General features: G+C 36.0%; 1 protein-coding gene across 2 annotated transcripts in view; it reads right to left on the reverse strand.

Moving 5' to 3' along the window:
• TLL1 (tolloid like 1) overlaps positions 1 to 23,608 on the reverse strand; it is a 327,523-nt gene that overhangs the window by 149,617 nt on the left and 154,298 nt on the right. For both annotated transcript variants that reach the window (XM_020976340.2, XM_020976342.2), the window contains exons 3-7: positions 16,138 to 16,248; positions 12,129 to 12,209; positions 9,363 to 9,515; positions 7,937 to 8,054; positions 3,208 to 3,386 (exon numbers count right to left, since the gene is read on the reverse strand). In XM_020976340.2, coding sequence (XP_020831999.1) covers positions 3,208 to 3,386; positions 7,937 to 8,054; positions 9,363 to 9,515; positions 12,129 to 12,209; positions 16,138 to 16,248 — 642 coding nt within the window. The remainder of the gene's footprint in view (positions 1 to 3,207; positions 3,387 to 7,936; positions 8,055 to 9,362; positions 9,516 to 12,128; positions 12,210 to 16,137; positions 16,249 to 23,608) is intronic.

Here is a 23,608-nt window from a genome sequence, read left to right on the forward strand (position 1 = left end):
AAGGAATAATCCTCCCTATACCAAAACCTGAGATTGTTCATACTTAAAACGCAAATCACCCAGCAAAAGCATCCAGCAAGAAGGAATTTGTGTGGAAGTTCTAATGTACAGGTCTCCAAGAACATAATAAGGAGCAAAGACACATGTAGAAATTCCAATTGACAATAGGACTAGTACATCAACTATCAGAGAAAATTAGGTTTTAATTTTAAAATATGTTCCAATTTTTTCAAACCTTTTTTGAAGCTGCACATATATCAGATCTAAATTAAATCATTCAGCAGAAATAAAATAAAATGCTGTGCACAGCATGAACATTCCCAAACTCATCCTTCTTCTGAAATTCCCTATTTCTGGAAAGGCATCACCATCTTTCCACTCACCCTGGTCCTCCACAGGACTGATGCCTTACTTTCCCTCACCCCCCCACCATTGAATCAGGTTCTAAATCTTGTGGATTTCACCTGCACAATAGTTCACATTTATCCCATTCCTTCTATAGACATTGGCACTAATCTACCCTCATCACTTCTTGCCTACAGCACAGTAAACAGACTCCTAGTTTGGCTTCTTTCCTCAAGCCTCTCCCCTCATCACTCTATCTTCTACAAGCTGCCAAAGATATATTTCTAAAACACAGGCCTTGCCATGTCACTCCTCTGTGTAATGAACTCCAGTGTCTTAATTTTGCCTCAAGGTTCAAATACAAATTGTTCTGTTTGGCATTTAAAACCCTTCACAACCTGGCTCCCATCTTCTACTCCGGACTTAAATACAACTACCCTCTATGCGCTATACTGTCTAATCAAAACAGCCTTTTTGTTCTTCACATACATTTCTATGCCTTTGCAGAGTCTTTCCACTGCCTTAATCATATTCCGTCCTTTCTTCCACCTCTTAGCATACATATTTTCCTTCAAAGCTCAGTTCAAACATCACCTTCTACACGAGGGTTTTACATATTCTCCCAGCTAGCTGCTAGAGCTTCTTGCCAAAATTATCTCATATTAATTTTGTCTCTCTGTTGTACATATATTCATAAGTACATGTCTCCCATGATAGAATCAAATCTCCCTGAAGACACAAACTGGGGTTTTTTTGTCTTTCTATCCCTGGAATCTAGCACAGTGACAGTGCCGGAAACAGTTAGTGCTCAATAAATATTTATTGACTGAATGCCTGATGGATGATCCACTGTTAGGACTTAAAAGTAGGGGAGGATCTTAGAGATAATTTAATCCAATGTCCATTTTACAGATGAGGAAATGAAGGTGGAAAGGTGTGAAATATATCTATACCATTTTAAAGTATCTGATCCAGAACTTAAACTTAGGTCTCTCTTGAATACAGGTCTGCAACACTTTCAAAATATATAAACACTATGAGAGAAAAATGAAGATGAGAATTTATTGAGGCTTGAAAATATAATATGTAATAGCTGCAACAGAGAGGAAACAGTACTGGTCTTAGACTCAGGAAATCTAAATTACTGTCCCAGCTCAGATACTGACTATGTGACTTGGGTCAAGTCATTTACCTTTGATGTCTATTTCCTTTCCCAATGAAAACGAAATAGTTAATGCACTTCTTGCCTCAGAAGTTGCTTATAAGAATTAAACGAGATATCAGATGTAAAGAAATTTTCATTATAAAGCATAGTGTGACTTAGCTATCATTAAAACATTTCCCATTTATCATTGTACCATGTGTTTTCCCCACAACAGCCCTATGAGAAAGATAGGCAAAGTAGAATGGTGAATAAATCACTGTATTTGGGAGCCAAGAAGATGTAGGTTCAAATTCAATCTCAGCTACTTAATAGCTTTGTGACCTTCAGCCTCAATTTCTTTATCTGGAATATAAGGATAACAACAGCACATCTCTTAGAGGGCTGGTGGGGTATCAAATGAGATAATATCTGTAAAGTGTTTCACAAACCTTAAAGCATTATAAGATGCTAGCTATTATTATTATTATTATTATTATCAGTGCAAAAAGTATTACCTTCATTTTAAAGATGAAGAAACTGAGGCTAACAGTTTAAGTGACTTGCCAAGTCTCATCACTCAAGTATAAGAGCCTGACCTAGAACCCAGGTCTTCTAGCTCTAAGATCATTCTTTCTACAAGAGGTCTCCAAAGATGTTATTCTAACTATAAATAAAACTTAAATTTCCTCTAATGGAGCTTCTTTTAAAAACTAAATTGAAAACTGAAACCAAAGATACTAGGCCACTTGAGCATGAACGTAGATATTGTTAAGGCAATTCCAAGAAACTCAATGAAATATCTCTAATTTGTCCCATATCTTTAGAGTTCTTCCTTGTATGAAAGCTGTCCTAAATCTAGTTAAAATATGAAGAAAATAATAGGTATAAACTGATTATGGCTAAGGCAAAAGATACTGAATTTGGACTCAAAGGATCTAGGCTCCAATCATCACTTAACTTCTCTTTTTTATAAAATGATGACCTCTAAGGTCTTCCAGCTCTAATCTATAGTCCTCTGAGCCTAAGACCCAGAGCTACCCTGAGTCCCAGGACATGATACTTTCCACCTAGCAATTTTAGGAAGAAAACATATACAGAAAATAAGTGTTTGTTTGGATCACTGACTCACATTTCTATTTGAATAATCTTTTGTGTTGGCAAGAGGACTGGGTGGAGGGAATAGGCTGACTCCAGGCTGTAGTGTTACCTGACTAAATATAGGCTTTTAAAAAGTTGTATTCAAGGTTGAAAATAGACAATGAATAGTGTTTAGAGGAGAAATGTTATCCTCTCAGAAAATAAACAAAATTCAAAATTATTCACCAAAAGACAATCTTTATTTTCATGTGAGACATATAACATCTTTTAGACTGAACTCAAAGCCAAAGGAGCATAACAGAAAGCCTTTCCCACTGACTACAACAACACAAAAACAGTCTATCAAAAACACTACCTTAGCATGTACCACATGCCAATCACTGTACTAGACATAGTGGAAAAACAAAGAAAGTGAGTATCAAGAATGAATCTTCCTTTCAAAAACAAGAGATGGAACAAATCAAATATTACTTGAGATGAATCAAAGTGTTTACATTAACACATATCCAAAGATCAGCATATATTTTTTAGAAAAACAAAACAGAGGATAAAATGAAGAAAAAGAATGGAATGTAAAAATGTTCAGGGTACCTTTAAATGTTACATGTCTATCACCTCACCTGGCTGGATATTTTCTCTTATGATGGTTACATGCTTATCTCGGTCTGGTCTTGTGTGTTCATGCCAGAAACCTATCACATGGCCCAATTCATGGACAACAATTCCAAATTTATCACAATTCTTGCCAATAGAGATAGCCTGAGGTCCATTGCCTCTTCGACCCACATAAGAACAGCATCTGGAACAGAATTAAAAAGGAAAAGGAAGTCATAGATAAACTACATGAGGAGTAGCCCATTTGAGAATAATCTAGTGCCAGTCAAATGTCCTTGTTCACAAAGACCAAAGCAATCTTTCATTTATAAAATGTAAGGCACTTTTATCAACTTTCCAATCTTCTATATCACAAAATACTTCAGATATGACCAGAGGAAGTTGTTTAAGAATAATCTCCATCTTTTATAATTCTATAAAAATAGGGATGGATGGATGGATGGAAAGTATGAAAGAAAGAAAGAAGGAAGGAAGGAAGGAAGAAAAAATGGAGGGAAGAAGTGAAAGAGGGAGGGAGGAAACAAACATTTATTAAATACCTATTATATGCCAGATACTATGCTAAGGGCTTTAAAAACATATCATTTGATCCTCACACCAACCCTGGGAAGTAGATGCTGCTATTATCCCCATTTTACAAACTGAAAAAACAAGAGGCAAACAGACGTTAAGTGACTTGTCCAAGGTCATACTGTGTCTGAGGCCAGCTATTAACTCAGGTCTTTCTGACTCCAGGCACAACACTCCACTTTTCTTTTTTTTTGTGTGTAGGCAATGGGGTTAAGTGACTTGCCCAGAGTCACAAAGCTAGTAAGTCCCTATACTCTATCTACTGCATCATCCTGCTACCTGTAAAAGGGATCATTTCCCCAGAAATGCATTTCACTATTTACAGGAGAATCATAAAAAGATCACGTCATTTAACAGGCCCAAAAAGGGCAAAACATAATTTGGATTAAATAACCTAAAGTCGTGCTATATTTTCTCCCAGGTATTCTAATTTAATTCCCCAGTCAGATATACAGTAGTTGTCACAACCCAACTTAAGGGTTTTATGCTAAATGCCAGACCAATTTTAACATCTTTCTACTTTTCCATCTTCCTGGAAAGTGTACTATACTCAAGCATTTACCACAATAAATATCAAGGATCTCTGTAATTTTTTCTCATATTGTTTCTTGTGCATATGTATTTACAGTCCATCTATATTTTAAGTTCTTTAAGAACAGGGTCTAGTCTCTCAGGGTTGGGTTTTTTTTTTAATTCTAAATTTCCAATATAGTATATTAAAGTTTACAAGAAATGCATGTTAATTAATCCATAATTTGCACTCTGTGTACAGGTTATTTTTTTTGAAAATTAAAATGACCTTCTCTCTCATTGCAGATTTGCAGATTTTTGAGGTGTAAATGTCCACTCTGACAACTTAACAATCAGCTCTCATAAGCCAGTTTGAGCTGACTCCAGTACATCTCTAGGTCAGCTCTCATGCATCTATAATAGACATTTACCAAAAATGAACATTTTTAAAGAACAAAATGGCACGAATTCTCTAAGATTACCTTTTTCTAGTCTGTACATCACATAGATGGAAGAATAACTTGCAAAGGGAAATTAAGTAATGAAGCAATATCCTTCATTGGTTTGGGGCAAATCATAACTATTTATACACTTTCGACTCCCAGCAATAAGGACTTCATGTGAAACAGCAGATGTATGTTTATGTATTTATTTGGCTAGGCAATGAGGTTAAATGACTTGCCCAAGGTCACACAGCTAGTAAGTGTCAAATGTCTGAGGCCGAATTTGAACTCAGTTCCTCCTGAATCCAGGGCCAGTGCCCTATCAATCACGCCACCTACCTGCCCCTTATATGTTTATTATTAAAACACCTCTCTGCAGCTTGTATATGCTTCTAAAATAACAAATTAATAAATGGGCAAATCAATACATTAAGTCAAGAAGTGGAGGCTGGGAAAAGTGGTAAGACAACTTTTTGTTTAAAATTACAGTATCATTGCTTATTCTATATTATATATATCATAGTTTTAGAAAATATTCCTAGCTTGGTACCATATTTATTGTGTGAAAACTGTTTCTGTCTTCTGCATTTTTGCCTTCCTGCCTTCAGTCTGGTTTCAATCCTGTTACTGGCTAGTCACAGCAGGAAAAACTTCAGATTGTCATATTTCAAACACACACTGGTTAACAGATCTCTCTCACATTATAAGCAGGCTCCTTCTGTTCCTCTCTGATCCTTCTGAGCAGGGCCATTGAATATATAGCTTATTCTATTGTGAGTCTATAACCAAGACATCACTGTCTACCTGCTAACACCTTATCCTAACTGCTACTGTACTAACCTCCTAATTGGTCTCCCTATTTCCTGCCTCTATTCTCTCCAGTACATCTGACACACAGCTATAGAAATAATCTTTCTATAGCCCATGGTCATATGACCATGTCATTCATCTACTCCAAACCACTGGAACACATGTGATAGAAGTAACGTGAAAATCATAGTCTCTGGTATTTAAAAATGCAAGTTATTATAAAAAACAATAATAGTAAGTGAGTCTTCTGAGTGTTTTCCTCTATAGAGCTACCTGCCTTCACTCTGCCTGGTCCCTATCCTACACATGCCATAATAAAAGTACAGATAGTAATTGAAACAGAGTATGTAAACTCATCTTCTTAAGAAATTCTCCAGTAATCAATGTATTTGTGTTTACATGCAGTGATTCTGTGTTTAGATATCTGTCTGTGAGAGTTATGGTAAATAGAAGAGCTTGCCTCAGAATTAGGTTCTACTGAGCCCCTCCTCTGACACATCCTGTCTAGAAAGACCCCAGGCAAATCATTATCTGTCAGGCAGCTAAGGCTAGAATTGGCACTTGCCATTTTGCACAGGTAGATGGCTTCTATGGACAGGTATGTGGCACAGTGGATAGAGTGCCAGGCCTGAAGTCAGGAAAACTCACCTTCCCGAGTTCAAATCTAGCTTCTGACACTTACTAGTTGTGTGACCTTGGACAAGTCACTTAATGCTGTTTGTCTCAGTTTCCTCATCTGTAAAATGAGATGGAGAAGGAAATGGCAAACCACTCCATTATCTTTGCCAAGAAAAAAAATATCAAATGAGATCATGAAGAGTTACACATGGCCAAAATGAATGAACAACAAAAACTGGATTTCAGTTTTCTCATCCAGAATATGAGAGAGTTGGGCTTGATAATATCTGTTTCCTTCTATCTCTAAAATTCTGTATTTCAACAATTATTCATACAGCATGGCCAATTTCATTTTTTGCCCATGTATAAGAATTTTCATTGAGTACTGCCCCCTTCAAAGTAGTCACATTGTCAGGTTAAAACTAATTCTAATGATTTTCTCTTTGTTCAAAGTATTTTTGGATCTAGCTCTTCCTTTGGAACTTTCTGAAGAACCATTTTATGAACCACTCAATGGGGAAGAAACTTATAATGATTTATTATCACACACTGTTTGGGACCAGAAATAGTATTTCCCACATTGGAAGTCCAAAGAACTTCTGCTTGTTTGGAAAACTAAATGTCCTCCCCAAAAGCAAAATCTGCAAACACAGATGGTATGCAAAAGCAATGTGTTGTTGTAGGCACTAAGGGCAATTCCAAAAGAGGAATCACAGAATCTTAGAGGGAAAAAGGCAATTTAGAGATCATCTAGTCCAACCTCTTCTAAGAAGCTTTTCCATAATAACGAAAGGCAATGTGGTACAATAGAAAGAGGGTTGGACTTGGAAGAACGGAATAGGAGGAAGGGAAGGAACTCAGCATTTATTAACCACTTATTATGTGCAGGGCACCATGCTAAACACTTCACAAGTATCATCTCATTTAATTGATAGAATAACCCTGCAATGAAGGTGTTGTTAATATCCTCATTTTACAGTTGAAGAAACTGAGGCAGACAGAGCTTATAGGTTTTGCCCAAGGTCACACAGTAAGTTTCTGAGGCCACATTTGAACTCAGGTCTTCCTGACTGCAGGTCTAACACACTCTATGCATGGCAGCAGCTAAGATCACAAATCAGAAGACCAGGGTTCAAAAGTAAGTTCCATAAACTATGATCCTACGATCCCAGATGAGATCTATCCATAATTCATTTTGTGATATTTATTTGTATGTATTCTCTTTATATTTATTTAGTATATACTTATATGGCTACTTGTTTGTCTCCACTGTTAGAAAAAGTCACTATGAAGCAGCAATATATTCTTTCTGTTTGTATCCTCAGTACAGCCTAGAGACTGGAGCAGTCGTTACTTAATAAACACATGCTGTGGTTCATATCTAGATTATAGAGGCAGCTCACTGTCCTAGGTGCCAGGAGATGGAGATAGTCCTATTTCTGCCACTAATTCACCAGGTAATGCTGAGTGATCCATATCCACATAAGGCCTCAATTTCCTCTTGTGGAAAATGAGAGGAGTGGTGCATATGATTGGTAATTCCCTGCTCATTAAAGATTCAAAGATGCTACACTTCTTTCTTCAAAAATAGTAAGAACCCCGTGAGTAAAAGACACAAATAAAGATAACAACAACAACAACAACAACAACAACAACAACAACAATGAAAATGACTTGTTATATACAAAAAGCTTAAGGAACTCCATTTTTTTTCCAAGGATGTTCAAAATTAAAATTTCTTTTGGAGCTAAGGTTAAGCAAACCATCTCTTGTTTCAACTTACCCACAAGGTCTATAAGTAAATACAATATAACTTTCTTCATCACTTCTTTCTATAAAAGTTACACACGTGTGTTTCTCCCAGTGCCTCATTGCCTGCTTGAACATGGCTCGCTGGCTGCCTGAAAGAATGTCATGGTATCAATAAACAACACATGTTACAAAGGCAAAAAAAAAGGTGTCCCAACCATTTGGGTTTCCCCAGACCAAGACTGGATTTACTAAGTAATAGTGCTTTTCATAAAGACTATGTAGGTCTTTAGAGCAATGACACCACTCTCAATCATGAATGAGTTATTATTATAAATCTTCAGGAAGAAAGAAATATCATTCACAATTTCTACACTAACAAGAGGCATGAAAATGTTTGAATTCCTTCAGGTAAAGATACTAATTTTTATGTTGCAAATAAAAGAAATGAAAAGGGGGCAGGTAGGTGGCACAGTGGATAGAACACCGGCCCTGAAGTCAGGAGTACCTGAGTTCAAATCTGACCTCAGATCAAACATTTGACACTTACTAGCTGTGTGACCCTGGGCAAGTCACTTAACCCTGATGAAGAAGAAGAAGAAGAAGAAGAAGAAGAAGAAGAAGAAGAAGAAGAAGAGGAAGAAGAAGAAGAAGAAGAAGAAGAAGGAGGAGGAGGAGGAGGAGGAGGAGGAGAGGAGGAGAGGAGGAGGAGGAGGAGGAAGGAGGAGGAGGAGAGAGGAGGAGGAGGAGGAGGAGGAGGAGGAGGAGGGAGGAGGAGGAGGAGGAGGAGGAGGAGAAGGAGGAGGAGGAGGAGGAGGAGGAGGAGAAGGAGAAGAAGAAGGAGAAGAAGAAGAAGAAGAAGAAGGAGAAGAAGAAGAAGAAGAAGAAGGAGAAGAAGAAGAAGAAGAAGAAGAAGAAGAAGAAGAAGAAAAGAAGAAGAAGAAGAAGAAGAAGAAGAAGAAGAAGAAGAAGAAGAAGAAGAAGAATCTCCAGGACACTGGATGGAAGATTCATGGACAAGAATAAGAGAGCATGAATGAGTTTCAATAGAAGCCAATGACAAGACTGCAGAGCAATTTAGGGATTGAAGTATGGTCATCCATAGCTAATAATCCCAGTAATAAAACCCATTATCTTTGCCAGTATGTGCGTAAAGATGCAATAACTGATATATAAATTATTCAAATAGGTTATCAGAAATCATCTGCCAGTAGAAAGATTTAGTGGCATATGGGAAGTACAGATTTAAAAACGAGAAGAACATTAGGCAATTAAAAGAAATTTAAATGTAAGCACATGCTAGCCCAGTAAAACAGCGTAATCTGGTTTGGTAGGTATTATTTCTTTTCCTTATTCATCTTATATCATTATTATTATTATAATTACACAAATATATTTGCTTGATTAATCAGTAAGATATTATCTCTTCCTTCTACCAAAATACATAGAGAGATTCTTACCAGTAAAATTGCCTCCTATAAGGTATGGAATAACACCCCCAGGCCATATTCTTTCAGTTCTTGATGTAGCAGCTCTGGGAACCCGGTTTTTCTCATTTTGTCCTGAGAATTTTACAGATGCTTTTCCCATGGCTGTGTTGTTTTGTTCTAAGCCTGCAGTGACATTTAAAATATTCTATGAAACAGAAGTACTTCATCAGGGATTCTTTTAGCCTTTTAAAGGACAAAGGTTTAAATGTTTTAGTTCCATACTTTTACAAATATTCTTAAAGGTAAAATATAACAAAATAAAAACCTCACATACAACTTATATACTATCCAAAGGCATTATTATGAAGCTAGTTTCAAACACAAAATGTCTTTTAACAATCCAGTATCTTTAAAAGCAATGTTAGGCGTGCATAATGAACACAAAATAAGAATAATAAGAATAATAAATAACATTTACATAATACTTTAAGGTATGCAAAGTGCTTTATAAATACTATGTCATTTTATCTTCACAAATAGATGCTACTATTATTCCTCTTTACAGATGGGGAAATTGAAGCAGAAAGAGGTTAACTGCTTACCCAGAATCACACAGCAAGTATCTGAGGCTGTATTTGCTTTTAGGTCCTCCTGACTTCAGGTCCAGAACTCTAACCGAGGACCTGACTTCAGGTCCAGAACTCTAACCACTGTACCACCCAGCTGCCTCACACTATTATGCTGTAAGTTCTTTGTTTCCTCCTCTAAATCACTAAAAATTCAGCACCAGAAAATTGAAATGGACTTAATAATTAAGATATGGCTAACAAGTTAATTATGATTATTCAACAAAGTCAAATTGCTACATTCAAAACTGTTCATCTTAAGAGCAAAGTGTATTTCCATATCATCACTGTATCCCCAGGATCTAGAATAGTGCCTGGCACAGAGGCACAAGGAGGAGGCACTCGACAAATGCTTCTCAAACTTAACAGAACTGAAAATAGCAAAACCAACCATGGAGATTAACAAGTTAGAATGAAAGTTTTATTATTTGCTGACAATGGATATACAATAACACTTATTTTAATACTTCAAAAATGAAGCTAAAAAGACAAGGTCTGCCATCTAGGTCAACAAAGCACATAAGCTCAATGGTCACATGCAGGGGTACAGATTTTGGGCGGTGGGGTAGGTAGCATTTATCTTGAATATAGCCCCAAAGACTACAGTTGTTTGAACAACATAATTCAGGCGTTTTAGTTGGCTGTCTCATGTCTGAAATGCTCTTCTTCTTCATCTCTGCCTCTTGACCTTCTTCAAGTCTCAGCTAAAAATCCCATCTACAACATTTCCTCTTAATTTGAGTGCTTCCCTCTGTTAATTTCTTCCAATTTAGCCCGCATACATAATTGGTTGCATGTTGTCTCTCCCCACTAGAATATGAGCCCTTTAAGAACAGGGATTTTTTTAACCTTTCATTGTATCTATTGTACTTAGCACAGTACCTAGTATGTAATAAGTGCTTTAAAAATATCTATCAACTGGCTGATCTGTTTCTAGGCAATTTTAAAGTTTAAAAAGTCTTTATGCACTTAAAGCTATAGTTTAGAGAGACTTTTCTCTGTTTTCCGTCTTATCTGTCATGATTCGTAAAAATCAAAACATATTTCTATAGTACTTTGATGTTTATAGTTATTTATGTACCTACCATATCTCATTTAATCAGCACAGAACATCAATATCAGCAAATACTTCCTGAGCACTAAGTTTATTTATTATGTCTATGTTTTTAGGTTTCCTTGTTTGTTTTTGTCTAAACTATCAAATTCTACAAAAGGCCGTGGGCCTCTGTGTTCCTATTATATTGCTTAGGATCCAGCACAGTGTCATATATAAATAGAAGGTGAATAAATGATGGATCAACACATGGATTTTTTTAAAGTAAAGTAAGATTTTTGCTAGTTTGTCTGGACTAGAGTAGGCCATCCACATCTTGCTCTAAACCATATCACTGGCGTAAATTCCATTAGTTGATCTAATATCCATTTCAGAAACCTGAAGTGTAATAATCCCATAATTTGGCATCATATATCAATGTAAATACCCAATTTGTGGTGCACTTAAAAAAAGTACATTATTTGGCAATCCCTGAAAGGTAGGTGGATATTTTATAACACAAATCATTTATCTCTTCTTAGATGAGTCACTGTCATTCAATATTAAAGTGGCACTGTCTTCAGAGATGTTAGAGACATTTAGTGTTTCTACTTCTTAATACTTTTGTACTTCTGTACATCCTGAGATAATGAAAAATATCATAAATGACTAATCTTTTACAATTCTTTGAAATAGTATTTGTGGTCTTTCCTTGGTATCTGCTTCATAAATATGCCATAAGATGTGACACAATGTCACCCCACTTTCAAAATTAACCATTATTTACATTCACCTATTAGATAAAACTAGACATATCTCCATGCTTAATGAAAGCACACTAGGCTGATAACAAATAAATTAATAATAAGGAACAAGTATCACAATGAGCCCCTAATACACTTTTAATGATGGGAGGCTAAAAATAAATTAAACCAATTTTAGCTTCCCTAAATTTTATTGTTCCTATGTCCCAAGATGTACCTGACAACAGACACAAGCAAAATGCTCCTCCTTAAAGGAGGAGTTCCTTTAAGATTATCACATAAATAAATTGCTTTAAGGAACAAAACTGCTACAGTTAAAATGTTGACTGTACACCATGTAAAGCAACCTGATACTTTTAAACACTGAAAATACCAGAGCCAAATCTTCTTATCCTGTCTATGAGCTGATACAGAACCCCTCTTTTCTCTGACACACCATGGTCTCCCAGGCCACCTTAAAAATAAGACAGAAAGAATTATTCAAGTTAGATTTACTACATAACATGATTTTAGAAAAAACTACAGATGTCTCATTAGAAATCATTATGTACTTTTAATGTAGCCTACAAAATTAGATGACTAATGTATACATAATATATGCACACACATACATGTGCATGCATATACATGATATCTGCGTACATATGTACATGTGTGTATATATGTATATACATATATATGTCTATACACACACACACACACACACACACACACACATATATATGTATATGTCTATATGCATATATTCAAGAACCTTTGGAAGAAATTTAAAGAGATATGGTAGCCAAACATTCCAGAAAGCAAGTCAAAATGACTTTGTTTTTCAGACAAGCTATAACAATTACATCATCTCATTATTATTTGAAAGATTTTCCTTCACTGTGGGCTTGACATTTGGTGCTAATAAGGACTGACAGATAACATGCTCTACTGTTCTAAATGCAGAAAAACAGTATCCACATTTTCATTCTGTAAAGAAGCAAGTGTAATTCAAGCTACTAAAAGCGGGAAAAACAGATTGGTCATCTTTACTACAAAGTTGCAGAAGTTCCATCAATAGACTTTTTTTGAAACCTCTTAAAGCCATAGGTTGTCTTAGTTTAAAATATTAACCTACCCAATACTTTAAAATTTGACTGTAAAGCGTCCCCGTGCAATTACGATAATAAAGAAATTGGAGAAAAGGAGTTGAATGGGTAACAATTCAAAGGGAAATATAATTAAGCTTTAGGACAATTCATACATAATGGGATCAGCCAAATTCATAATGATAGACAGTAGTCTAGAGGCTTTCATAATTGGAAAGAATTTAAGAGATTATAAAATCCAGTACTTTTATCTACTAATGAGTAAACTGAAGCTCAATAAGAATGAATGACTTAAAGAATGTCATGGATCCTGACATATGATGGGCTGAGTTTTTGCCAGGTTTAGAACCCAGATCCCTGGGATCCATACTGTTATTCCAGGTTGGCTTCTCATTTTTAAAATTCTTACCTGACTTTTTTTTTCATCTCCAAATCAGTTTTTAAAACATAAATTTGGTTTAGGAATATATTGAGTATAACTATGCTTTCAGAAATTCATACCGCAAGTCATTGGTCTATAATTTATACTTTTAGAGTTACCTGAGGCTCATCAAGGTTAAATGACTCGTGCTCATTCCAGAGCAGCAAAAGCAGAGGAAGAATCTGTAGGACTGCAGATTTAGAACCAGAGGACACCAAGGTCAAGAGAAGTTGAGTAACTTAGATCATGAGTGAATTAGATGTTAAACTCCTTAAGGGCAGGGACTTCTTTTGCCTCTTTTTATATCCCCAGTGCTTATCACAGTGCCTGGCACACAGGAGGCATTTAAAAAAACATTTACTGACTAACTGACTTGCACAAGGTCACAAAGGTATTAAGCAATAGACTCAAAACTTGAATTCAGGTGCTATGACTCAACTCTGACTTCTTCTTATACCTCAACAATCATAGCAGAAACTTTTTATTAAATCACTAAATACGATAGAATAAATACAAGTAAATTTTTATGGTAAATACTATCTGTAGGACGTGAATCTGCTCTGGTCAAAGAAATTAAAGAACATTGGTTAAAAAAATGGTACAAAGAGATATGTTTTGTTCTTTCAGTTTGTTTTTTCCTCAAACATATTTATCAGTTTTCTTTTTCTTATTTTGGATTGACTTTTGTCATAAATATCTATTGCTTGCCTAACTTAGACGGATGGTAAAGTAGACCCTTATAAGGCAAGTAAGTCAGAGGGCTTGCTCACTGAATAATTATGAAGTTAATTATTTGGATTACATTTGCACAAATAGTTGCTGTACCTCTAGAGAAACTTTTTTGAAATTTTTAGCATTTTACATTTTAGAAGAATGAAATAATACTTAACTACATTCATTCCCAGGCAGATTGGGGGGTATATTTTTCAATGTGCTATTCAATGTGCTATCCAATGTACTGCCACTTACAAGCATAAACTTAAATCAGTATTAATGCCATGCTACTATAAAATTACATCCATAATATATAAAGAATATAAAAATAAGGGGAAAACAGGATGGTACCCAGTAAGATGAGCAAAAAGATAAATGTAATTTAAAATCCAATATTTCAGCAACTACAGTTAAAATATTTTAAGAATTTTTTTAAATATTGGAGATGATTGTGATTTTTAGGACAAATTTTTAAAAATAATTACCATAGGTCCAGAGCTAAATCCCCTAGGTGATAATATATCACAATTAGGTTTAGATTAATACAAATTTATGAATTAAATTATTAATGCCCATTAATCTAGATAGATACTAGCCAACAAACTAAGAAAAATTAAGTAAGTGACGGTTTGGTAAACATGATGTGCATTTTAGTAAACAAACAGTAAAGAAAATTTAAAAAACATCATCAGTAATAAGGATAAACTGAGAATTTAAAAAAAGATAGAAATCAAGTAGTATAATTTTCAAATTCTTTTAAATCTCTGAAATCCAAGTGAGGAGTGAAAAAAGATCTATAGAAGAGAAAATTCTGTAAATATTTTAATTTTAGTGATTTAAACTTGAGCAGCATAGTTTTAATTTTTCATACTCTACTGATTTTTCTAAAGGGCAGGTGCCCTTATTCTTGGAATTATTACTATGTCACAGTCTAATTACAAATGAGATTATAAAGAAAAACCACACACAAAAGTGTAAAAATAGTAAAGTGTGCAAATTAGCAATGACCTCTGGTAATTTAAAAGAATATGACAAAAAAGGTCAAAAGTAAATATAGGGCTCAGAACACAAATACAGATTTCAGCTGTCCTCATGGTAATTGATGACACAGTAGCTCTATGGTACTAGTAATTAAGCATAAGAAGGACGATATAGTAGGAAGTTCTACCAATACATTTGAGGGAAAGCTGAATATTTAATTTTGGGGGAAAAAAATTTCTGAGTTTAATGCATTAAATGTATTCAGTTTAGCACTACTCCTCCTTCCCTTATCCCTCCATTGCTTGGTGATACAGGCTTAAAAAAATCTGTCTCTATCTACGGGTAGATATTGATAGCTGTCTCTCCATATATAGATGGATAGCTATATTTTTTCTGTGTTGACATTTCATCACACGTTTTAGAAGCAATTATCCACATTTATAAAAGCAGACCAAAATTCATTCTTTCCTATATTCAAAAGTCAATTCAACAAAGAGAAACTTCAATTGAGAAGTAGAAATTTCTCAAATTCAGAGTACTTTTCCTTGGCAAGTCACTAAGGAATAATTACAGAACCACAAAAGAAAGAATAGGGGACACAGTGGACAACAGAGGAAGCAAGCAAGGCAAAGAAATCCACCATCTGCTGCTACTTCAAAAAGTAGATCTCTGGTCTAGGTCACAATTTTTTCTAACCTTATATTCTAATGTACAACTCACCAAAACAAAGCAAAACTAGGAGCAGAAATATATCAAAGCCAATTAAGCTGTGTGAAATTTATATTTTAAAGAGATATCAAGTGATTTTAACATTTTAAATCTAATTTCATTGTTATGTAATAACAAAGGAAATTCTAGCAGAAGCAATATCTTTTAAAAAGCAGAGAGCTCATCTGACAATTGTCAGGGAAATCATATTTACATTTTCTTTTTTCCCTTAGCAAAAGTCAATATAATTGCACGTCACATAATTTACACTTGCAAATCCATATCCAAAGTGAATGTTAGGAATAAAAGATAAACTTCACAGTGTGTTTATTTGTCTTGAGCTAAAATGAAGAATAAATGTTTTTAAAATTAATCTTCCACACGGTGATTTTAAGCAATTTGATATTAAATATTATTTGAAAGAAAAGAAAGTAATCCACATGAAGAAGCACATGCCATAAACATCATACCTGTGATATGCCCAAGTTTTTCAAATGAGTTCTGTGTAACATCAATTGTTCTATCAATTGGAAAGATTCTTAAGTCTTCATCATCTAAGGCAATATCTCCCCAAAAGACAGCTTGAAATAAAAAAAATATATATACAAATTTTTCAATTAAAATTAATATTTTTATTTGTGAAAAACCAATTTATTAACCAAGATAATGAGGGAAACAGCACTGCCTAAATACATACATACATACATATATATATATATATTAATAAGGACCCTTTGTGTTAAGTACAAAAGTAATTAGAGGTCAGGAGTAATGAAAATGTTCTAAGGCCAGAAACGTTAAATAAGTATTGTACTAAGGCTAAACTCCAGTGACCACTGACTAATGATAGGTGTGAGGAGTAGATAAATATTCTTCAAGTCAATCTTTAACTGTCTGCTCCCTACTTGAAATTATGGAAGTGGGAAGAAGTTTCAGTATCTGTCATGAACTCTGAAAATCCAAGTACTCTGGGGAAAGTATGTTTATATGGAGTGGTTGTAGTGGGGTAGGTACTAGGAAAATACTAAGAAAATAATTCAAGGAGAGCAGTGACTAATATCCAACTTCACCTGTAGTTTCATAATTTGCCCACATCCTATTAGGCAAATATTTAACTCAAGGAGGTAACATAACACCATGTTTCTATTAACAACTCTACCCAGTAAGACTTTATCCACTCCAAAGGGATGATTGCTTTACATACATACTCAATTATCAGAAGCTGATTATGGAATACTTTTTTTTCCTATTGGAATTCTCAGTCATCTGACTCTATCTGAAATTATAGGTAATAAAACAAAATACTGAAAAACATGATGTGTTAGAAGAGAAAAACAAGATGAAATATATAGGGATTTTTTCTCTTATAAGGTTAACATAAGCTTTTAACTTAGTGGCTATGCGAATTTTTTTACCTACTTGAAGATGAAATTAAATTAGATTACCATGGGATCTAGCAGGAAAAAAAAAACCACCACCACCACCACCTCTGGTTAAGCAAAACAATTTAAAAAGCAAGAGCAAAATTTTGATCTCCTACATTTAAAAGCTTCACCTTGAATTACAATTCTGAAATAGATTGTGGCCAATTACTTCTTGATTCCTTTCACAATCCATCTCCCCTATCTTAGAACAGATTTCTAAGCCTGTTTTTCTCCTTAAAAAGCAAAGCGAACAGACATAGAAGTTTTAAAAAGTCAAAAAATATGCCCTTGAAATTATCATGGACCATTATTCCATTCCATTTCCACAAGCATTAATGCAGAATTTTGTCCAGAGGCACCTGTCACATAAATGCCTCACTGTCTACTGTTGACAACTAAAAAGAACAATTACCAGAATCCACAAAGTTTCATTCCCAATAAATCTTAAAAAAACTAATATTTCTGGACTTCTCGCAGCCAAGACAGCAGAGTAAGCAGTAAATCACGGTACCTTTCCCATACTCACCTCCAAACAACCATGAAATAGTGCCCCAAACAAATCCTGGAACAAAAGAACCAGCAAAAAGATAAGGGAAGCAATCTTTGAGTCCAAGAAATTTGAAAGATTGGTAGAAAAGCTCTGTCTCATTTGAGTATAAGGGGAATACAGTCCAGGAGAGGATGTGCCCAACAAGGCAACAGCAAGCCCCACCTCAGCAAACCACTGGTAGGTCCTAAGACTTAATGTGGTGGAACAGGCAAATGCCAATATTAGGACTCCCCATGTACTTCAGCATAGCCACTAGATCAGGCAGATCTAGCTCTGGGAACCAACATGTGCTTCGGTGTAGCACTGAGCAGTCAGGCAACCTCCAGAGACCAGAACTCCATGTGATTCACTGTATCCCCAGGGAAATACAGAAACACCCCTTCAGCCTCAGCACATGCCAAACACCACCACTAGAACCCTAGCTTAGCAGCAGGTAAACTGCCAGACCCCTAAGGCCTCCAGCATCACCAGCCATCTTCCAACCCATTCCCTCAGCACAGCACTAAACACAAGGGTCTCCCATGAGTCTCAAGGCAACATCTGTACCTCACCAGGTAAAGAGCTGGGGCCTGCAACCCCTGGGACAACAAGCCTGAAACACTACCTCTTCCATCCGAGGAGCTGAGCTCAAATTTAAAAGAAAGGAAAAAGAGCAAAAAAGATGAGCAAAAACCAACAAAAAAAGAATCTGACCAGAGAAAGCTGCTATAGTGACAGGGAAGATCAAGACAAACTCAGAAGAGAATAACAATGTCAAAACATCTGTGAGAAAAACCACAAAGAAAAATAGGAAGTGGTCTCAAGCCCAGAAAGATTTCATGGAAGAACTCAAAAAGGAGCTTTAAAATCATATAAGAGAGGTAGGAGAAGAAATAGGAAAAGAAATAAGAGTGATGCAAGAGAATTATAACAAAAGAGTCAACATTATGGAAAAAAAAACAATTGCTTAAAAAGCAAAATTGATGAAATGGAAAAGAAAGCACAAAAGCTAATTGAGGAAAACAACTCCTTCAAAGTTAGAATTCGGGAAGGTCAGCAGGAGATCAGAAGTAGTATGTCTGAACTTGGTGAGAGAAAAGGCAATACAGTACCAGCTCCAGCAAATCAGTAGCAGGACACAGGAGTGACTAAATGGGCCAAAGCAGTAGTTGCTCCTGGAGATATCAGCCCATAGATGGAATGTTTGAAAGTCACCTATTTCGACTTCCTGGAGCCAAGATGGCAGGATAACCAGTAAGTTACTCTTACCCTCCCTTATTGAACTTGAAAAAACAAGAGAATATTGCCCCACGAAAAATCTTGGAATAGGAGAGACAGCAGAAAGACAAGGTAGAGCAGTCTTTTAACTTGGGAGGGTAGGGAGATTAATGGTAAAGGTCCATCTTGCTGGATGGGAGGAGTCCCAACAAAACAGCGGCAAAGCCCATTTCAACAAACCAGCAGGAGATCCTGAGCCCCAGGATAGTGAAGCAGGAAAGCACCAACATCACACATATCAGCCACCACCACCAGTTCCAAGCACCATGTGAACTACCAGATACCCCTAACCTCCAGCAGCAAACCCCTGACGACCCAGCACACAAAACCAGTAACCAGGACCCTAGACTCCAGCACAAGAAGCCTGGGACTTGTGCCCCCTGCACCCTAGGAGCAGAGATCAACTTCAAAAGCCAGAAAAAAAGTCAAACAACATGAGCAATTAGCAACAAAGAAAACCAATGACCATAGAGAAGCATCTCAGTGACATGAAATATTGAAACACAAATTCTGAAGAGGACAACATTGTCAATATACCTACTTCCAAAACCTCAAAGAGGAATATGAACTGGTCTCAAACCCAAAAAGCCTTCTCAAAGAGCTCAAGAAGAATTTTAAAAGTCAACTAAGAGAGGGAGAAGAAAAACTGAACAATTCCTTTAAAAATACAATTGACAAAATGGAAAAAAGTACACCAAAGAAAACAACTCCTTAAAAAGTAGAATTGGCCAAATGGAAAAGGAGGCACAACAACTAACTGAAGAAAACAATTTAATGAAAATTAGAAGTGGGTTTCCGCTTCCGGAAGCTAAGATGGTGGAGTGAAAAGGTAGGCGCTCTCATTCTCCCCTATCACCCTCTGAAAACCCAAAAAATATCACCCCAGAAAAAAACCACGGAACAGCTGAACTAGAAGAAAGACAGGGAGGAGCAGTGAAGCAGCCCAGCAAATGGGTCTCCCAGGGCCTCAGCAAAAATAAGGCAGGCAGAACTACAAGGGGCCCCAGGCAGATAAGTACCCTGCTGCATTCATTTGAAAGAAGGTAAACAAAAAAACCTAAAGGCCTCCTAAAGCCCCAGCCTTGCTGGTTCCAACCCAATACCAGGTAAGCTGTCAGAACCCTACAGCCTCCAACTGTGAAGAAATCCTGAAGCCCAGGTGGTAGAATGGGTAAATACCAACACCTGGACCTCTGAGTGCCCCATGGGGGGGGGGGAACCGATGAAAACCAGCTGAGAAAACCACTAGGTGCTTTGGCACTCTACCACAAAGGAATCTCCCACTGCATTAGCAAAAACGAGGGAGACAAACTTCAGGGGGCCCAGGCAGATAAACGCCCTGCACCCATCTAAAAGGAGCAGAAGAAAGCTAAAGGAAAGGAAAAGCAGGCAACCTAGAATTGCCTGAAACTTCCAGCCTCCCTGATTCCAGTCCAACACAAGGTAAGCTGACAGGAACTTACAGCCTCCAGTGGCCAGCATAAGAGGCCCCAGCACACAACGCCAGTGACCAAGACCGAGGAACCCAACACAAGAAGCTTGGGTCAAGTGTCCTCTGTTCCCCAGCAGGAGAGCTCAATCTCTTCAAAAGCCAGGGAGTAAAGAAACACCATGAGTAAAAAGACACGTACCATAGATTCACATTATGAGAAGAGTGAAGATCAAGACAGAAATTCTGAAAAGGACAACATTGTCAACAAACCCACATCTGCAACAACAAAAGGGAATATGAGCTGGTCTGAAGCCCAAAAAGTCTTCTTAGAAGAGCTCAAGAAGGATTTTAATACTCAAATGACAGAGGTAGAAGAGTCCTTCAAAATACAATTGGCCAATTGGAAAAAAAATACACTGAAGAAAACAAGTCCCTAAAAAACACAATTGGCCAATTGAAGAAGAAGGACAAAACTAACAGAAGAGTACACTGAAGAAACAAGTCCCTAAAAAACACAATTGGCCAGTTGAAGAAGGAAAAAAAACTAACAGAAGAAAACAATCTGTTAAAAACTAGAACTGGACAAATGGAAACTAACGTCTCTATGAGAAAGCAAGAATCAGTCAAACAGAAACAAAAAAATGAAAAAATAGATGAAAATGTAAAATACCTCATCAGTAAAACAACCGACCTGGAAAATCGATTCAGGAGAGACAATTTAAAAATTATTGGACTACCTGAAAATCATGATGAAAAAAAGAGCCTGGACAGTATCTTTCAGGAAATCATAAAGGAAAACTGCCCAGAAGTCCTAGAACCAGAAGGGAAAATAACCATAGAAAGAATCACCATCACCACCTGAAAGAGATCCCAAATTGACAACACCAAGGAATATAATAGCAAAATTCCAAAATTACCACATGAAAGAGAGGGTGCTGCAAGCAGCCAGAAAGAAACAATTTAAATATCATGGAACCACAGTCAGGATTACACAGGACCTTGCAGCTTCTACATTAAAAAGCAGGGTGGAACATGATATTCCTAAGGCAAAGGAGCTTGGAATGCAGCCAAGGATCAATTACCCAGCAAAAATGAGCATCATTTTTCAAGGGAGGATGGATATTCAACAAAATAGGAGACTTCCAAACTTTCCTGATAAAAAGACCAGAGCTCAACAAAAAATTTGATCTTCAAGTACAGGACTCAAGAAGGACTTAAAAAGGTAAATGGGACAGAAGATACAATATGTTGTTAATAAGGGGGGGCTGTTTAAACCCCTACAAGGGAATATGACACTTGCAACCCTTGAGAACTGTATTGTTATTACACCATGTTAAAGGAGTATACATAAAGAGGGTGGATATTAGTTGACTTTGATGTAATGATTAAAAAAAAATCTAATCAAGTGGGTTAAATGGATCCAAATAAGTGGATCAATCTGATCTTAGAAAATGTACTGAGAAAGGAGGAGGCAGACAAGGGTAAATTACATTACAGGAAAAGACACAAAATCCTATTACAGCAGAGGGAAAGAAGGGGGGAGCATTGTTTGAACCTTACTCTCATCAGATTTGGCTCAAGAAGGGCAGTTAGGTATAGAAATCTAACTTGCCCTATAGGCAGTAGGAGGGAAAAGGGAAAGAAAAGGGGAAGAAAAGGGAGGGGAAAGAAGGGAGGGAAGAAGCAGTAAGAGTAAAGGGGAAGAAAAGGGAAAGGGATAATAAAAGGGGGAGGGACTGAAGGAGGCAGTGGTCAAAAGCAAAACGTTAGTGAAGGGGGAAAAGGAAAAAGGAGAAAGAAAAACATAAATGGGGGGGAAAGGATGGAGAAAAAGACACAGTAACCATAACTGTGAATGTGAATGGGATGAACTCTCCCATAAAAGGGAAAGTAATTGCAGAATGTTGTTTACAGGAAACACATTTGAAAAAGAATGACACATACAGGGTAGAGGTAAAAGGCTGGAGCAGAATATATTATGCTCAGCTGAAGTAAAAAAAGCAGGGGTAGCAATCCTGATCTCAGACAAAGCAAAAGCAAAAATAGATCTCAAAAGAGATAAGGAAGGAAACTACATCCTGCTAAAAGGCACCATAGACAATGAAGTAATATCATTACTAAACATATATGCACCAAATGGTATACCATCCAAATTCTTACAGGAGAAGTTCAGGGAGTTACTGTACTAGTGGTGGAACTGAACCTCCCCCACTCTGCACTAGATAAATCTAACCACAAAACAAACAAAAAAGAAGTTAAGGAGGTGAAAAGAACATTAGAAAAGTTAGGTATGATAGACCTCTGGAGAAAACTGAATGGGGATAGAAAGGAATATACTTTTTTCTCGCAGTACATGGCACATACACAAAAATTGACCATGTAGGGCAAAAACCTCACAATCCAATGCAGAAAGGCAGAAATATTAAATGCATCTTTTTCAGATCATGATGCAATAAAAATTATATGTAATAAAGGGCCATGGAAAGATAGACTAAAAAATAATTGGAAACTAAATAATCTAATCCTAAAAAATGATTGGGTCAAACAACAAATCATAGAAACAATCAATAATTTCATTCAAGAGAATGACAATAATGAGACAACATACCAAAACTATGGGATGCAGAAAGCAGTTCTTAGGGGAAGTTTTATATCTCTAAATGCTTACATAAATAAAATAGAAAAAGAGGAGATTAATGAATTGGGCATACAACTAAAAAAACTAGAAAAAGAACAAATTAAAAATCCTCAACTAAACACAAATTAGAAATATTGAAAACCAAAGGAAAAATTAATAAAATTGAAATTAAGAAAACTATTGAACTAATAAATAAAACTAAGAGCTGGTTTTATGAAAAAACAATAAAATAGATAACCTTTGGTTAATTTAATTAAAAAAAGAAAGAAGAAAACCAAATTACTAGTATCAAGAATGAAAAGGGTGAAGGAATAATTAGGAATTATTTTGCCCAACTTTATGCCAACAAGTTTGATAATCTTAGTGAAATGGATACATATTTACAAAAATATAAATTGTCCAAATTAACTGAAAAGGAAGTGAAATACTTAAATAACCCCATCTCAGAAAAAGAAATTGAACAAGCCATTGATGAACTCCCTAGGAAAAAATCTCCAGGGCCAGATGGATTTACATGCGAATTCTATCAAACATTTAAAGAACAATTAATTCCAATGTTATATAGACTGTTTGGGAATATAGGTCAAGAAGGATTCTGACCAAATTCTTTTCATGATAAATTTATGGTATTGATATCTAA

The sequence above is a fragment of the Phascolarctos cinereus genome, unplaced genomic scaffold (genome assembly GCF_003287225.1).
Source record: "Phascolarctos cinereus isolate Bilbo 61053 unplaced genomic scaffold, phaCin_HiC Scaffold_9;HRSCAF=440, whole genome shotgun sequence".
NCBI lineage: Eukaryota > Metazoa > Chordata > Mammalia > Diprotodontia > Phascolarctidae > Phascolarctos > Phascolarctos cinereus.